General features: G+C 41.3%; 1 protein-coding gene across 20 annotated transcripts in view; it reads left to right on the top strand.

Moving 5' to 3' along the window:
* The window catches only part of PBRM1 (polybromo 1), a 116,301-nt gene that overhangs the window by 94,728 nt on the left and 3,502 nt on the right, over positions 1–18,071 (top strand). For 9 of the 20 annotated variants that reach the window (XM_078077287.1, XM_078077293.1, XM_078077299.1 and 6 more), the window contains 5 exons: positions 3,813–3,996; positions 4,757–4,967; positions 5,594–5,795; positions 16,061–16,131; positions 16,245–16,461. In XM_078077287.1, the coding sequence (XP_077933413.1) occupies positions 3,813–3,996; positions 4,757–4,967; positions 5,594–5,795; positions 16,061–16,131; positions 16,245–16,461 (885 nt within the window). Of the gene's footprint in view, positions 1–3,812; positions 3,997–4,756; positions 4,968–5,593; positions 5,796–9,184; positions 9,350–12,737; positions 12,894–16,060; positions 16,132–16,244; positions 16,462–18,071 lie in introns of all 20 variants that reach the window. The other 11 variants (XM_036102591.2, XM_078077246.1, XM_078077238.1 and 8 more) reach the window with 2 other exon arrangements.

An 18,071-nucleotide genomic window follows, 5' to 3' on the forward strand; every position in this document is an offset into this window, starting at 1 on the left:
TTAACCATGTTGTGGAAGTACTAGTGAGCATAGTTAGAAATAAGTACTAGTCACCATAGTTAGAGATAAGAAACAAAATCTACACTGAGGAAATTAAGGATGTGATAATTCAGGAGGATTAACTAGGAATTACTTCACACAATAAGAGAAGTAAGATGGTTGAGTACAAGGGCACCTGAGTGGCTCAGTCGTTAAGCGTCTGCCTTCGGCTCAGGTCATGATCCCAGGGTCCTGGGATCGAGCCCCGCATCGGGCTCCCTGCTCAGCGGGAAGCCTGCTTCTCCCTCTCCCACTCCCCCTGCTTGTGTTTCCTCTCTCACTGTCTCTCTCTCTCTCTCTCTCTCTCTCTCTCTGTCAAATAAATAAATAAATAAAATCTTTAAAAAAAAAAAAAAGATGGTTGAGTACAACATGGATAACAAAGCAACTGCCTTAAGAGATTCAATAATAGGGGCGCCTGGCTGGCTCAGTCAGTAGAATATCCGACTCTTGATCTTGGGGTCGTGAGTTTGAGCCCCACATTGGGTGTAGAGATCACTTAAATAAATAGCACTTTAAAAAAATTCAATAATAATAATAAAAAGATAAAATACCTTGGGATAAATTTAAGAAGATATGTGCCCCATCTGTATAAATAAAGTTTTTAAATGCTGCTCTAATGCATTTGTGTTTTTGTTTTAAGATTTTTATTTATTTATTTGTCAGAGGGAAAGAGAGAGCACAAGCAGGGGGAGGGGCAGGCAGAGGGAGAGGGAAAAGCAGGCTCCCTGCCGAGCAAGGAGCCCGGTGTGGGACTCGATTCCAGGACCCTGGGATTGTGACACAAGCCGAAAGCAGACGCCTAACAGACTGAGCTACCTAGGTGTCCCACTCTTAATGCATTTAAAAAGGAATGCTTGAACAAATTGAAAAACATACTGTGTACTTGAATAGTAAGTCTCAACATCATAGAGTTTTCATTCTCCCTAAGTTAATCTTTAATGTGATCCTACGAGATGTACCAATGGGAATTTTCTTGTGAGGAAGTTGGGACTTAAACTGATTTTTTAAATAACGTCAAAGAGAAACAAAAATCAGGAAAATTCTGAAAAGCATAGTCGGGGGTGAGGGCCTGTCCTTACCAGATATTAAAACATTGTAACTTCATAATAATTAAAATTATTTGGGGTGCCTGGCCGGCTCAATCAGTAGAGTATGGGACTCTTGATCTCAGGGTCGTGAGTTCAAGCCCCACATTGGGCATGGAGCCTACTTTAAATAAATTTATTTTTAAAAATAATTAAAATTATTTATATGATATATCAGTAAACAGATTATTTGACTAGAATAGAAAGTTTAGCAGTAGACCCAAGTATAAACTAATTTATGATAAAGGTAGCATCCCAGATAAGTGGGAAAAGATGGATTTTTCTCTAAAGAGGTATTTGGAAACAGCATAGACATTTGGAAAAAAATAAAATTGTAGTCATCCCTCACATCAGCTTCAGAATAAATTCCCAGATAAGTTACAGATTTAAATGAACATAAAATGAAATCGCAAAGATACCAAAAGAAATGATGGGAAAGAAGTTTTGATAAACTTTGACATAAAACCTAGAACTCATACAGAAAAAGATACATTGGACTGTGTAAAAGTTGAAAATGTTTGCATAACCAAAACTGGCAGAAACAAAGATATATGACAACTTTGGGAAAATATTTGCAATGTATATCATAGATCACATTTCCTTCATATATGAAGAGCTTATATAAAGCAATTAGAAAAGATCGATATCGAACAGAAAAATAGGCAAAGGGTAAGCAGACAGAAGTTACTAGTGGTTCTTAAATGAAAATATGCCTGACTTTAGCCATTAAAGAGATACAAGTTAAAAGTACCCAGATGTTCTTTTTCTTTTTTTAAATTACCTACCAAATTGTCAAAGATTCCGATGTTACTGGTTGACAAGAACGTAGGGAAGTGGCATTTACCTACTTTGTGGCGGATTCATGAATGAACATGACCTCTGTGGAAGATAATTGGTTTATACCTATAATAAAAATTAAAGTGTACAGTCTCTTGACCCAGCTATTATACTAGAAATTTATACCTCAAATAGACTCACACATATGCAAATTGATAGATGTCTTAAATTGCTTATATCAGCATTGTTTTGTTTCAATGGGAGAGCAAAAAATTGGAAACAACCTAAATACCCATCAATAGGGTACTAGTTTCAATAAATACAGTATGTTAATACCAGCAGTGATCCTTTCAAGATACATTATTTTACAACAAAATTTAGGTGTAAAACAGTGTAACTGATATGCTACCATTTTTTAGTGTTAAATACATAATATAAGATGCAGCATTTTAACCATTTGTAAGTGTACAATTCAGTGACGCTAAGTCTCTTGACAATGTCGTGCAACTATCACCACTACTCATTTCTAGAATTTTTCATCTTCCAAATAGAAACTCTGTGCCCAACAAGCAGGAACTACCCATTTCTCCCCTGGTAATATCTGTCCTGCTTTCTGTCTCTGAATTTTGCCTATTCTAGGTAACTCATATAAGTGAAATCATGTGATATTTGTCCTTTTGTGTCTAGCTTATTTCACTTTAGCATAATCTTCTCAAGGTTCATCCAGGGTGTAGCATGTATCAGAATTTTATTCCCTTTTAAAGCTGAGTAATATTCCATTATATGTATATATAACATTTTGTTTATTCAGTCATCTGTTGATGGCCATTTGGGTGGTTTCTGCCTTTTGACTGTTGTGAATAATGTTGCTATGAACATTGGTGTACAAGTGTCTAATTGAGTTCCTATTTTCAGTTCTTTTAGTTATTTACCTAGAGGTAGAATTGCTGGATTATATAGCAATCTGTTTAACTTTTTGAGAAACTGCCAAGCTGTTTTCCATAGCAGTTATAGTATTTTACATTCCCACCAGCAATGTATAAAGGTTCCAATTTCTCCACATCCTTGTCCACACTTGTTATTTTCTGGTTTATTTTTTTAATATAATAGCCATCCTAGTGAACTGGTATCTCATTGTGGTTCAGTTTGCATTTCCCTGACAGTTAATGATGTTTAGCATTTTTTCATGTGCTTCTTGTCCCTTTGTATGTCTTCTTTGGGGAAATGTCTATGCAGATCCTTTGTTTGTTTTATAATTGGGTTGTCTGGTTATTGTTGAGCTATTGGAGTTCTTTGTATGTTCTGGATACCAGACTTTTACCACAGATATGATTTACACATATTTCTTCTGTGGGTTGCCGATTCACTTTCTTGAGAGTGGGCTTTGAAGCACAAAAGTTTTTCATTTTGGTGAAGTCCAGTTTATTTTATTTGAATGCTTGTGATTTTGATGTCACATCTGTGAAACCATTGCTTAATAGAAGGTCATAAAGATTTACACCTATGTTTTCTTCTAAGGGTTTTATAGTTACAGCTCTTACGTTTGGGTCTTTGATCCATTTTGAGTTGCATTTTGTATACGGTGTGAGGTAGGATTCCAACTCCATTCTTTTGCATGTGGAAATTCACTTGTCCCAGCACTATCTGTTAAAGAGACTCTTTTTCCCCCATCAAATTGTCTTGGCACCCTTGTCAAAAATCCATTGCTTGTAAAAACCCAGTTGTGTGGATTCTTATCTAGACTTTTAATTGTTGATTTGCACACCTTATCCTTATGCTTGTGTATACCTTTTAAATCTGACTTTTGAATCATGTGAATGTATTCATTCAAAAATAATAAAAATTTAAAATAATTGTTAGCTGTGGCCACAATTTACTCCTTTAATTTCCCTCCAATTTGTCTTTCAGGAAAGTGTGCTGTGTTGTCATTCAAGGACTTCCTCTCCTGCAGACCAACTGAAATACCAGAAAATGACATTCTGCTTTGTGAGAGCCGCTACAACGAGAGTGACAAACAGATGAAGAAATTCAAGGGACTGAAGAGGTTTTCACTCTCTGCAAAAGTGGTAGATGATGAGATTTATTACTTCAGGTAAAATTTGAAAAACAGGAGGAAAGAGCACTTCAGCTCTTAATAGGAAAACTGATACCAAAATAGTGTAGACCATGGTGGTTTTTTTGTTTTTAAGTCTTAAACTAGAGCAGTATACATTTCAAATAGAAAATATTAATTCAGCTAAAAATTAAAAGAAAATCTTCGTAATCTGCTGAGATGTGGTAACTGCCCTTGACGTAGACTCCAGTAATTATAATATGGAGGCAAAATTCCTTGGTTCTGGTTTATAGCCTGTCTATTAAAAGATTGCCTAGTTCCACAGTACGAAAATTCTTTTCACTGTATTATATGGGCAACTAGATCCCAACTTTGGACCCAGTACTTTTGTAGGTATTCAGCACCATCCTTTAAAAACAAACATCCATAAGTACGTGTGACTTTATAAATATACATTTAAGTTCTTTCCTTTGCTGATTTAGAGTATACATTGTAGATTGCAGGAAGTCTTTTTTTTTTTTAATTTACCTATTTGAGAGAGAATGGAGGGAGGAGCAGAAGGAGAGGGACAAGCAGACTCTGCACTGAGCTCAAAGTCCAACAGAGGGCTCGATCCCAGCCAAAACCAAGAGTTGGACGCTTAACCGACTGAGCCACCCAGGTGCCCCAGGAAGTCTTTTCTAAATATTAAGGCAGGGGATTGCTTTCTGATCAATCCTGGAGTGGTGTTTGGTGATTTTATTTATTTATTTATTTATTTATTTATTTATTTATTTATTTATTTACTCACTTCTTTCAGAAAACCAATTGTTCCTCAGAAAGAGCCCTCACCTTTGTTGGAAAAGAAGATCCAGTTGCTAGAAGCTAAATTTGCTGAGTTAGAAGGTGGAGATGATGATATTGAAGAGATGGGAGAAGAGGATAGTGAGGTCATTGAGCCTCCTTCTCTACCTCAACTTCAGACCCCCCTGGCCAGTGAGCTGGATCTCATGCCCTACACACCCCCACAGGTGATGGTGACAAGTTCCTGTTACTTGTCTTATTCTCAGCTTTGGTTCATAGCCCACTCAAGCCAAGGGAAGGAGACATCCAGCCCCCACATATGTGAGCTTCAGCCTGGAATTCTGCAGAAAGAAACAGATTTTTTTTTCTTTCTTGATGTCACTAAGCATTTTAAATTTCATATCTTTTTAAAATGTGCATAGATAACTGTTTTTAATGGCACGTTTAGTTAGAAAGCTCTCCCTGCCTTATGTTAAAGGAGAGCAGTGAGGAGTGGCATCACCCTGTTACTGTAGCTTTTACTGTCCATATCTTTCCCGTCTCTCCTCCTGTAAACCCTCATCTGGGTGGAGGTGATCTCTGTTTGTATTTTTTTCTCATTCAGAATTTTCCCAAGACATAATTGTGAGGTCACCATTACAGATTATAGTCATGGAATTCAGTGAAACTTTCATTTATTTCTTATATGGTAAGCAGCAAGGAAGAACTCTTTTGACCAAGGAAATGGCCAGCTATAAATTAAACGTGTCTGCAAAACAGTAACTATTGAATCACATGTTCCTGGGTTCCAGAAACCTTGAGCAGTTAACCAGATGCAATGTCTGATGCGCTATAAGAGCTTTCTGTCTTACAGTCTACCCCAAAGTCAGCCAAAGGCAGTGCAAAGAAGGAAGGCTCCAAACGGAAAATCAACATGAGTGGCTACATCCTGTTCAGCAGTGAGATGAGAGCTGTGATTAAGGCCCAGCATCCAGACTACTCTTTTGGGGAGCTCAGCCGACTGGTGGGGACAGAATGGAGAAACCTTGAGACAGCCAAGAAAGCAGAATATGAAGGTAAATAGAGACTAGGCGCAACTGTCTCAGCTTTCTAAGCAAGGGGGTGTTTTCAGGAATGCACGTGCGTAGACAGGTTTTACTCTCTTGTTCTTACCACTTGCACATGAACTTTGTGTTGGGGACTGTCTCAAATGCTCCCATCCAGCAGTTTAAATGCCAGCCTTGTCCTGATTGAGCAAGCAGTGCCCCTGACTTGGCCTTTGATCCTGGTGGGGTTTTGTTTTGTTTTTTCTTTTTCCCGAAAAATTTCTCCAATATTTTGCTATTAAAAATTGCATGGTTTCTTCTTTCATTGAGTCCTGTAAGCACACATGTGTTGAGCTGGGGAATGATTGTACAAGGATGTTAAATTAAAATTTTGGTTAAAATTCATCTGAAAGGGGGCTTTCAAAATCAGGATCGATTGTGGCTCTTGATAAGCCACATGTTTAAGCTCCAGGCTGAGGCTTGGCTGAAAGCGCTTGGTTTCCTAGGCCAGTCCTGGCCTGTGCTATGTCTACATTCGTAGCTACTTTTAAGGCACTTGAAGTCTCTGATAAAGCTCAATCGCCTTCATTTTCCTTTTACTCTATAATTAAATCGTTTTGGGCCATGAGCTATCGTTTAAAGATTTGGTGGTTCTTAGCCTTTAGGGACAAGTACGTGAGAGAGATTTGGGGTTTTTTTGTTTTGTTTTGTTTTGTTTTTAATGTCAGGCATACCTTTAATAAATGAATAATGAACATTAGCTTAGGCAGGACTCTTGCCTTTGGAGCTATATTTTTCCATTTGGAATTGTATATAATGGTTCATTTTGCCAGTTTAGAACTGTCTCTCAGTGGTTCACCACTGTGGTCAACCATTACTTATCTTGGCCGGGTCTAAATCCATTATTTTCCAGTAAACATAAAGAAATTAATTATTAAGGCTGCCTCCTTTATTGAAGTTTATGGTGTTTCCAAAGAAATTAAAAAAAAAAAAAAAAAAGATTTTACTCCTTTCATTTATATCAATTGATTGATAATTATAAAATTAACTGACAGACTTCCCCAAAGATTTTCTGCAGAATCCTAATCCTACAAGATGTTCAGCCAGAAAAACCTCTGTGGCAAAACCAGTTTGAAAAGTACTCTAGACACTTTGACTCTTGGAAACTTACAGTGCATATTCCCATATTAAAGTCTTTAAGACCTACAGTAAACACCTGTTTTTTTTCAACTGGCATTTTCTGGAACTTGACCAAGTATTCATATAATACCTTTTAATGTCGTAAAGAACAAATAATTTGCAGAACACTCTTTAAGAAACCCTAGTCAGTTCCATAAGAACCTCAAACTTCGGGGGAAAAAAAAAAAAACCTCGAAATTTGTAGAGCTTTGGTATTTCTGACCTTAATAAAAGTTAAGACCAAATATATCACTCCATTGGAGGAGGATTGGAAATGAAGCTCACATGGGTGTAAAGCCCAGTCTAGAGCAAATGTGGCTGGTTTTTTAGAATGTGAACAAGAAAGACAAATGTGTCTGGATGTAGTGTAAAAGTAAAAACCCTGAAGCAGGGCTGAAGAGAGGGAGAAATGATGGCTTCTAGGGAAGTCTCCCAAATTCCAAGGAGAGTGTGAAATTCAGGGAAAATTGAGTGAGATGAGTTGTGTATGACTCAGCAGTGTCTGCCTTTCGTTGTTTTGACCAAAACCCAATTTGGGTTTGAATTCAAAACCCAAAGTTTGGAGTTTGGCTGGCTTCATTTAACAATTCTCTATTCCAGCACAGCCCATTGGGCTCTTCCCAGAAAGAGCCAACACATAGCCAGTCAAATATCTGATGCACAGATCTGAATTTTTCTTTTTTCAACTTCTTTTTTTGCTCTCCCATTTTACTGTCATTTGTGTAATGAAAATACTAGAATTTAATGTGGGGGTCTAGGTCATTCAATGTTGTTTTTTTACTGCTAGCAGAAGGAAATGGGTTGTTCAGATGGCCTTTGTCCCTCACACTCATTGTACAGAGGATCTATAAACTGGGACAGTGTTAGTGAGTGATGACTAGCCTATCTAGGCAACTCTGTTGCAGCCTAGGAAGCTTTGACTTGCTTGACTTTCACATTCTTATACACTAACGGAGGACTGGAGCTGTTGCTTCTTGATTCTCTTTAAAGCCATGGGATCTCGAACTATTTTCCACTCCTTAGATCAGCCAACAGTAGTCTTTTGAATTCCATGTTGGAGGGTTAATGTGTGGCAGTGGAATGTGCTATCATGAGTCAGGGCCACATGTTGCTGGTTCTCTCTGTAGCCTTGGACAAGTCACTACCTGTCTCCCAGCCTCAGTTTGCCCCTGTGAGGAGTGAGGAGGCTTTCCTATTCATGAATGGTGAAGCAAAATAAGCCCTGTATTGTGGGAGTTTGGGGAATACACATTTCTAGTGTTTTCTAGTAAGGGTCCAGGCTGCTAGCTCCCAAAAAGACTGGGAATGTGATCGTTGGGGACTACTGGCTATGGAGTTGCAGGGCAGAGCAGCTCAGCGGGGTAAGGGGTATAGCAAGGTGTGTTCCACAGCCCAGAACTGGCACAAGCAAATGCTCCTCTTGCATTTTGGATGAAATCAGAGTGAATTCTTGAACTTTTGCTGATTTAGGATGATTTATGGTCAGTATTGAACTGCTCAGCTTCAGGAAACCTGGTTCTGTCAGTACATATCCATTGCTTCATATGTGTATACATATTCCCTGCTTTGAATGACTGTAGCCTAGAGTATCATACATTTTTTTTCCCTTGGGGTTTATTAAACATGACCTCTTGGCTTCATTAGGGTGAAGGAAGTAGTGTTTATTTTCCCTGAAACCTTGTGGAGGAAGCAGTAAGCTACTTTTCCCTTACAGAGTTAATTTTCTTCAGCTGCTAAACCCCATGACTCTAATGACAGGAATCCTCAAATCATAGTAAAATTGGGTGCAAGAAATCAGGAAAGTAGTGTAAGTAACAATTGTGCCAAAAATTATAATGGGCCATGGAATTGCTTCATGTTGAAATTATAAATAATTTGTAATGCTATTAATACTAGAATAATGGTAGCGCTTCTCATCTTCAGGGTGCCTTGTGAGATTAACCACGTTGGTTACGCTGGTGACGTGTTTAAATAAAACCTGTGCTTTCTGAATGTGTGTTGCAGTCTTAACATTCTTGAAATCTTTGCAGACCAGTTCTCAAGATGGGATAGGAAAGCTGGACTCTAGGTTACCGAGTGAAATCGGCCCGACTTCTCCTGTGTTGAGACTAGTCATCTACCGTTCCTTCCGTTGAGACAGAACTGTTGCCTGTGTTTTTACTAGTCCTGTTGAATGCAATGGATGGTATTTTGAATTCCTGGGTTAAAAACAGAATTGAAAATCTGAAATGCCTTTACAGAGCGGGCAGCTAAAGTTGCTGAGCAGCAGGAGAGAGAGCGCGCAGCACAGCAACAGCAGCCGAGTGCTTCTCCCCGAGCAGGCACCCCTGTGGGGGCTCTCATGGGGGTGGTGCCACCACCAACACCAATGGGGATGCTCAATCAGCAGTTGACACCTGTTGCAGGTAAAAACAGGAGCTAAGACCATTTTTTTCCACTTTAAGAAATTCCTTCATTTTTTTTTTTCTCCAATGAGGAGTAGGCCACAGTCTCTAGGCTTTTCTCATGGCAGAGTCAAAGTTTGAAGTCGTCCATGTCGTCCTTATATCGCCTCTCCCATATGGGCAATGCCTCCCCTCTGCCCCAGAAATGGGCCCTGGGCCCAACCCTGGGAATTGGTAGGGAGCAGCTCTAGCCTGGCTGTGGACATGGTCTGGCGATATTCTCCACCCCAGACTGCTCTTGATGTAGAGCGCTATAGCAGAACACATAAACAGACCCTGAATTCTGTTCTGGAGGGACTCCCGAGAGAAAACACAAAACTAGCATTCAGGCTATGTTGATTCTCCCGTCTCATTCCAGTATTCAGTTTGCCTTGTTCTGCTGCAGCCATCCTTAAAAGACTGACCATTTAAAAGGATTTTTGACAATGAATTGTAAATCCTTTCTTGGTCACTAATGTGCATGACTGCTAAGTGGAATACAAAGTCCTTATTCAATTCATTGTGCCCACTCTGTAATGCTTTTCTATTTAATTACATTAAACTGCATTTTCTGTTAGTATCCCAGTCACATATTTTTAAAAAAAGAAAAGAAAATGATGAATGTGGTTTGCTTGTGTGTGTTGTCTCTGGTTCTGGTGGCCATAGTAAATTTGGCTATTCTTGAATTGAATATCCTTGTCTGACCTGTCTCCAGTGAGAAGCCTGAAGACCACTTCTCGGGTCCCTCCTTCGTGATCTCCCTAGGCCTGGTGAGGTCCATACAAACCACCTGAGTGTCTTCTTAAGCAAGCGGTCTGACCTCTTTTCGCAGGGAGTCCAAGACAGTGTTGTTCAAGGCAGGCTCATTGGGATGCTGTTTTTGTTTTTGCTTTTTTTGTATTTGCTTTTTAAGGAAGAGTAGCATAGGATAACTTTTCCATTGTCGCTCCTACCTTTTGTGATGGCAAGTTCTCAAATGCACTGTCGCTGAACTCAGCAGTTGCACTCGCCAGAGCACATCTGAATCATGGCTTTTCAGTACTTTCAGTGTAACTGACGTTGATCTAACAAATCTCATAATCGCCTGCTCTATTCCATGGCCCATTTTGGTTAACGGGGTTCCAGAGGGTTTTAGAAATCAGGCCTTGAACATGGGGACTTTGAAAGTTAGAATTCCCTCATTGACATCCTGTTTTGTTCTGTTTGATATGTGATATTGTAGCACTGTGCCCTAGACTAAAAAGCCCGGGGACACATTAACAAAATGAATTCAAACAGCTAAAAACATTAAAACACAGCAGCTGCAGCATTTTAGCTCCCTGTTGGGGAATAACATCACAGCGCTCTAATGGGTGAGGAGGTGGGACCCCTTCTAGAAAGACCCTGCTCCATTATTAAGCATATGCTGCCCAGATTCCGAAGGGCCATGGGAGTGAAGGGCAAGCAAGCATTCTCTACAGGCACCAGTTCTTTGGTCCACAGTGGGAACTTTGCAGCTGAGAGGGTGATTTTTCATGGGTTTACAGATTGCTTAGGGCCTAAGTCGTAGCCTTGTTGCTGTCTGAGACCAGCTTTGCTTACAAGCATTAAAGCTCATTTGAACACATGTGACTGGGATAATAAGTGCCAAAGTACAGTTTAATGAAGACAAGTGTCATGTCTTTCAATTCTTAATAATTTCTTCAACCACAGCCTGTGAAGGCTGCGTTCAGATGGGCTTTTGTAATTGAAAGCAAAGCCTCCTAACTTTCTTAAACTCCCACCTACTTATCCCTAAAGCTGTATCTGGTGGTGTGGTTAAAAGGCAGTTTGGTAGCTTTGGATCTCCTATGTTTAAGATGATAGTGTCTGTACAAAAGTAGTTTTTACTTTCTGAACTCTCATTTTTAAAAAATGAAACTCATAATCCTGTTTCATGTATAGAGGTATTATTATTTAAAATTCGCTTTACTGGTTTGTGTAATTGTAAGTTTTTCAGTCAGCTTAGATATGACTAATGAAGCAGGCTGAATCAATCTCACAATTTTCAGTAATTTTATAGCTTCAAAAGACTAAACAATCTTTTATAAACAAGTACCTTTCAAATAATCCTTGAGGGAAAGTCAAAGAGTAAAATCCTTAGAATCTGGAGTTTCCACTGTTTCCCAGGGTCCCTCTACAAAGAGTATTTTATAAAAATGAGCTTTGGCACCAGTCCCTCAAGCCTCCCTTTGTGCAAGAAGCTGTGACCAAAGATGATTGCATTTTGGGGGGAGTCTTATGTTCTGTTTATTGTGATCATTTCAAATCCCAGAAGAGTCAAGTTGTTTTTCTTGCTTAAAAAAAAAGTCCTGTGGCTTTAAAGGTCTTTTGATAGGTGAGTTTTTGACATTTTGAAATTATTTTCTCCCTTTCACTCCTTTTGCCAAAAATACTTGTTTCTTGAAACTCTTCCCTAGCCAGCAGAAAATATTTTGTGTTGTGAAGATGCACTTTGAAAATAAAGGAGTAAAAGCCTCTGTTCACAGAAATTCTGTACCTCATTTAAAATGTTCCCTATTAACCGAAGGTTTATGTGAGGGCTTTTGTGAACTCGGAGACAGAAGTGACAATTGCATTTTCTCATGCCAGCAGAGCCTGATTCTCCAGCCATTCCTTCTGAGGTCTGTGTGCCCGCTACCAAGTGACCTGGGCTTAGTTGGGCTTGGGAGGGTTTAGGTTTTATCTTTATTTTACATGTTTTCTGAGATCTAAAGATGAAACATCATCCATTGTGATGGCTCTTCTCTGTTCCCCAGCTCAAGCCCGAACATGAACCATTTTTACCAGTAGTGGTGGGGCTAGAAGGGAGGAGGAAGCCTTGAAAAACTCTTCACCCCCCCCGCCCCACTCCCAGCTGGAGAACCATGCTTTGTGATCAGGGCTGTGCGCCTCATTTCCCTCCATTCCAATTTCCCCTCATGTGTACCCATGATAGGCATATGAGTGTGGGCAGAGTGGAGTGATGGGGTTTCTACTGATCAATTAGAACCGCAGTCACAGAACTGATCACTCTGTTTGAACAGCTTGCAATAATCATGACCTTGGGAAGGCTGTTACTAGAACTCCTCTTTATTATTATTTAACTGAAAACATGCAGCGTATTTATCCCAGGGAAAATAACTACAAATAATAATATACTAAGTACTAATTCATCCACAGATGTTGGATTGCATATTTGTAACTTTTTATTTTGTTCATTATTGCAACAAAATAATTGCACTAATTGCCGTTATATCATGCAGTACTAAGGGCGCTTTATTCATTGGTAGTGCATGTGGGGGGATTTGTTATTACTTAGCTCATGTTGCATGTTAATGATGCATGTCTGAAATTTGTTGTGTCCTTCAAGGCATGATGGGTGGCTATCCGCCAGGCCTTCCACCTTTGCAGGGCCCAGTTGATGGCCTTGTTAGCATGGGCAGCATGCAGCCACTTCACCCTGGGGGGCCTCCACCCCACCATCTTCCGCCAGGTGTGCCCGGCCTCCCGGGCATCCCACCACCGGGTAAGAACTTCATCCTCATTCACTCATTAATCTCATCTTCATATTCTCTTTTTTCCTCCCTCAGCCAGTTGTTCCAGGAGGTACCTGCTGCCCACTATGGTCAGGCCTGTCCTCACTGAGAATCCCAGGGCTGTCAGCAGCAGGGCCTGTCCTGTGTATTGAGCAGGCAGCTCAGCACCTGTGTCCTCAGGCACCTGACTGCCTAGTGGCAGCACAGGACACATGGCAGAGACAAGACTCAGCAGACCACGGGGCAGAAGGCCTACTCGCACACCACTCAGACAATTTGACATGTGCTCAGAAAGCCAAATACAGCCTAGAAGGTCATGCCCTCTTTATCAGTGAATGAAGTTTCCCAAATTGCTAGTTCCGAGTCACATATAAAAGCACTTTTGGTCCTGAGTGCACTTCTTCCTCTGGTTCAGTTCTTATTGAAAGATTGTCTTCTTATAGAATCCTTGCTTCATCTCCTGCTTCTCAAACAGCCCTTCTGAGGGGATTGCAGAGTCACTGATGATGATGAAGAAATCCTTCAGTCAATCATTCTAGGAACAAAAAGGAGGGAGGGAACAAATTTGCAATGAACACATTTTCTGTATGTGAGCCCCCTAAGAAGTATGACATAACATTTTAAAGAGCAGCATAGCCCCACCCTGCTGACTGTGGACACTGATTTATCTCTCAACAGAAGCTCAGAATTTATTTCATGTGGAAACATATAAATGGAGTTCAGGAAGAGCTAGAGGTTTGCTTTATAATTAGGAGTTAAAATATTGTGAAAGGAAAATCACAGGCTCCCGTATTAATTGCCATCATATGCAGAAGAACTGGGCTTTAGCTATAATCTGGTTGGAGGGAATGCGACCTGAAGGTAACTTAGAATAGCATTTGGTCATTATCCAGAATATCAGCTCAAGGCCTGGCCCAGATGACAAAATGTAGAGATGTTAGATTTGCTTACACCAGTAGTGGGTTATACTGAGTTCCCCTGATAGTCCCTCAGTGGTACACCCAGTCCAGCGGTGTGCAGGGTAAGTGAGCCTGGGGGCTCGGTCTAGAGCCTCCAGCCACACTCCTGTGGCCATTAGAGAATGGCCAGAACTCCACGCACACATGTTTGATCCAGATGTACCCAGAGGAGGAAATGTTTATGGGAGTGGGTGCTTCATTGTAGAAACGGTGGCCTGTGTGTGAGTTGCAGCACCAGTCAGTCATAAAATGGGTGTGCCCATGTGGCAGGTAGAATCGGCCTTCATTCTGTGCCCTCTCACCTTGGCACAGGGTATCTGACTGACTCAGACCAGGTTGGAGTTGACTTCTAGGTACATGTGGTACTCACTGCGAGCCACGTCTAAGGCCAGTACCCTCTAAGTAGCAGATACCTTTTGGTGGGTATCGGGCATACTGTGTTCCTTTCCCCTTCTTCGGGTTCTAAACTGCAATTGAAGGAGGCACACACACACACACACACACACACACACTTGATTTTAGGGAGACAGGAACCCCTCTTAGTGCCCACACGTGTACACACGTGTGCACGCACACACACAAACAGGCACCCGTCAGTTTAGGCTTTGAGGAGAGGACTCAGGGAGCTCTGGTGACTCAGTCCACATTCTCACTGACATCCCCCTTGCATGGCATCTGTAAACAGGAAGCAGGGACGTGCACTCACACGAGCACACACGCACACAAATGCACGCACGCACACATCTGCTCAGGCTTTGAGGAGAGGAGGACTTGGGGATCTCCTCTGGTGACCAGCCCACATTCTCACTGGCTGCCCCCTTGCATGGCACTTGTAGACAGGAAGCAGAGGGAATTGCTGAGTTGTTTGTGCCCTGCAAAATTTGAGAAAGGCAGCTCAGGGAGGCCCCCTGTGTTGTGGGATCTGAGGAGGGTGAGTGTCCTGGAGAGGGGGGTTCACAGGGGTTGTGAATATGTTGCTGGAGCAGCACCTTACCCACCACAACCTCTTAAACCAGTCACAAATAATCATGAGGATCCTGCTATGGTGATCCAAGTAAACTTCTGGGTACTTACAAAAGTCCCTGCTTTGTAAGCAGAAAGCTTATTTTTACTTATTACTTCCTCTCTAACAAATATCTAATACTTCCCGGAAGTGGCCTTTAGCAATTCTGAATCTTAGAATAGTGGACTGGTTCTGCCTGGCCAAAATAGCAATGTTTTGAATCCAGAGAAACTAGTGTATGAGGTGAGCTCCTTTTGATCCTTCTTGGCAGCCAGCAGGACTTGTTTAAACAGTAGCTCACCAGGGTTTTGGCTCTAGCTTAGTAGTTTTTAATGAACTGGGACCCTTGTTTATTTCAGCATCTGTTCAGTGAATGGACAGTCCTGAGATTGCAACAGCCCCAGACACTAAATTTAGGACATCTCACCATTATCAGCTAGTACCTATGGGACAGAAATTGCTTGTGAGGAATCATCAAGGGAAGTTTACAAAATTATTAGCAGGTACAGAGTACAGATATAGTAGGACCATGAAATGTCTTTGTCATTTTTGCATCTGAAGTGATAGCAGCGAGGCTGACCTGCTTCCAGATGATCCTTTTCACAGTACTGCTCTACCAGATGGAAGTGCCCTGCCTGCCAGCATTAGTGCCTCCCATTAGAAGCAGAGGTGCTGGGGGCCTGTGAGAGGGCAGCAGGGATGGGCCTCCCGTCTCCACGGGGCTCACTGACTGTGCCCTTGCACAGCCTCTTCCCTTGTGTCCCTGCTGTCCTCGTACACTGCCTGCTGCTGAGGCTTACTGCAGTACCATTACTGCCAGAATGAGACCTGGGCTTCAGTGGCAGGAAAATATGTTGTCAGAAGAAAAATACTTTGAAAATAGAGACGTAGTCCGACTATAGCTGACCTAGGGGAATACTAGAATTTTATGCAGGGTTCAGAGCATTTCTAAGCCATGAATAATTAATGCACATCTGACAGATTGTACTAGCATTATACTTAAAATACCTAGAAAACAACAGAATGTGAATTTTCCATTGAATGCTGCATCCCATTTTGGGATTCCTATCCACAAAAACTCAAGGGCAGAGATCCATAGGTTTGCATTATAAATGGCATCGTTTCTTATCAGTAGTTTTTCAGTAGTCCTCTCAACCCAGAGCCTCTAACTGTGCCATTGCATTCTGAATTATAGGTGTGATGAATCAAGGAGTGGCCCCTATGGTGGGGACTCCAGCACAAGGCGGAAGTCCGTACGGACAGCAGGTAAGCCTCTCGGTTGGATTTTCTAGGACTCGACAGAATTCAAGTTACGCTCTTTCTCAGAGCACGCGCCAAGTGGTTTTTTTCCCCTCACCGTGTGCTCTGTGCTCTTTCAGGTAGGAGTTTTGGGGCCTCCAGGGCAGCAGGCACCACCTCCGTATCCTGGCCCACATCCAGCCGTCCCCCCTGTCATACAGCAGCCAACAACGCCCATGTTTGTGGCTCCCCCACCGAAGACACAGCGGCTTCTCCACTCAGAGGCCTACTTGAAATACATTGAAGGACTCAGTGCTGAGTCCAACAGCATTAGCAAGTGGGACCAAACCCTGGCAGGTAAGGAGTCCTTCTCAACAAGCCTTTGTGAAATCTCACTGCTATTGGCATTATATTGTGCGATAGATACCCACTTTTCTCAGAGAAGTAAAATAAATTCTGTATTTAATAGAAGGGTTTGAAGCTTTTTTGTATATTGACATCACACACTGAAAGTGGTGGGGTTTTTGTTGAATTTCTAAGTTTTGTCATAAACATCCCTGCTATCTTGTAAGTAATATTCTGAATTTTTTTCAATTCTTTTTTAGGCATTTGGTCATTAATATAGATGCATTTGGGTAAATTAAAAATTCCTTCAGTTCAGGGGCGCCTGGGTGGCTCAGCCTGGTTAAGCGTCTGCCTTCGGCTCAGGTCATGATCCCACGGTCCTGGGATGGAGCCCCACATCGGGCTCCCTGCTCAGCGGGGAGTCTGCTTCTCCCTCTCCCTCTGCCTGCCGCTCCCCCTGCTTGTGCTCTTTCTTTCTCTTTCTATCAAATAAATAAATAAAATCTTTAAAAAAAAATTCTTTCAGTTCAACTTTTAAAAAAGAAAAAAATATTGGAAAACCTGTTTCAGTTAACCTGTTGAGTTACTTATTTAGTTCAGTGGACTTAATGTGTTTTCAGTACATACTAAAATAACTTGCCTGGGGGCTCTGGGTGGCTCAGTTGGTTAAGTGTCTGACTCTTAATTTCAGCTCAGGTCATGATCTCCGGGTCGTGAGATCGAACCCCAAATTAGGCTTCACACTGGGCTATGCGCCTCTTTAAGATTCTTTCTCCCTCTGCCCCTCCTCCCTATAAAATAAAATAAAATAAAAATAAAATAAAATAACTTGGCTGGTTTCTGGAAAGAAAGGTACAAGTTCCTATTCATCATTCTTCATTTCTTCTTCTTCTTTTTTGTTTTTTGGGTTTTTTTAGATTTTATTATTTATTTATTTAGAGAGTGCCAGAGTGCAGGAGCAGGGGGAGGAGCAGAGGGAGAGGGAGAAAATCTCAAGCAGACTCCATGCTGAGTGCAGGGCCCGATGTGGGGCTCGATCTCACAACCCCAAGATCATCACCCATGAGATCATGACCTGAGCTAAAAATCAAATGTTGGATGCTTAGCCAACTGAGCCATCCAGGTGCCTTTCGATCTTCATTTCTAAACCAAATTTGATCATTTGATATCTTTCAGAATAATAGCTGTGTTTTCCCTTTCCTCACATTTTCCTTTTTAGGAACCATTGTTAACACTGAAGAAATTAGTAATTTTCTTTACCTATTTGAGAGAGAGAGCAGTGGGGAGGGGCAGAGGGAGAGCGAGAGAGAGTCTTAAGCAGACTCCACACTGAACGCGGAGCCCAACGTGGGGCTGGATCCTGTGATCCTGAGACCATGACCTGAGTCGAAACCAAGAGTTGGACGATTAAACCGACTGCAGCACCCAGGTGCCCCTGAAGAAATTATTAATCATCAGGACTGCCTGCAACACAGTATTAGTGATCAGATCTTTAGGTGTTTGTGCAACTCTTATGTTCCCATTCATAGAGAATTATGTTATATTGTGCAGCTCTTTTGTTAAGTCATTATAAATTAGAAAATTTCTGGGGCACCTGGGTGGCTCAGTCGTGAAGCGTCTGC

This window comes from Halichoerus grypus, chromosome 1 (genome assembly GCF_964656455.1).
Source record: "Halichoerus grypus chromosome 1, mHalGry1.hap1.1, whole genome shotgun sequence".
Lineage (NCBI taxonomy): Eukaryota > Metazoa > Chordata > Mammalia > Carnivora > Phocidae > Halichoerus > Halichoerus grypus.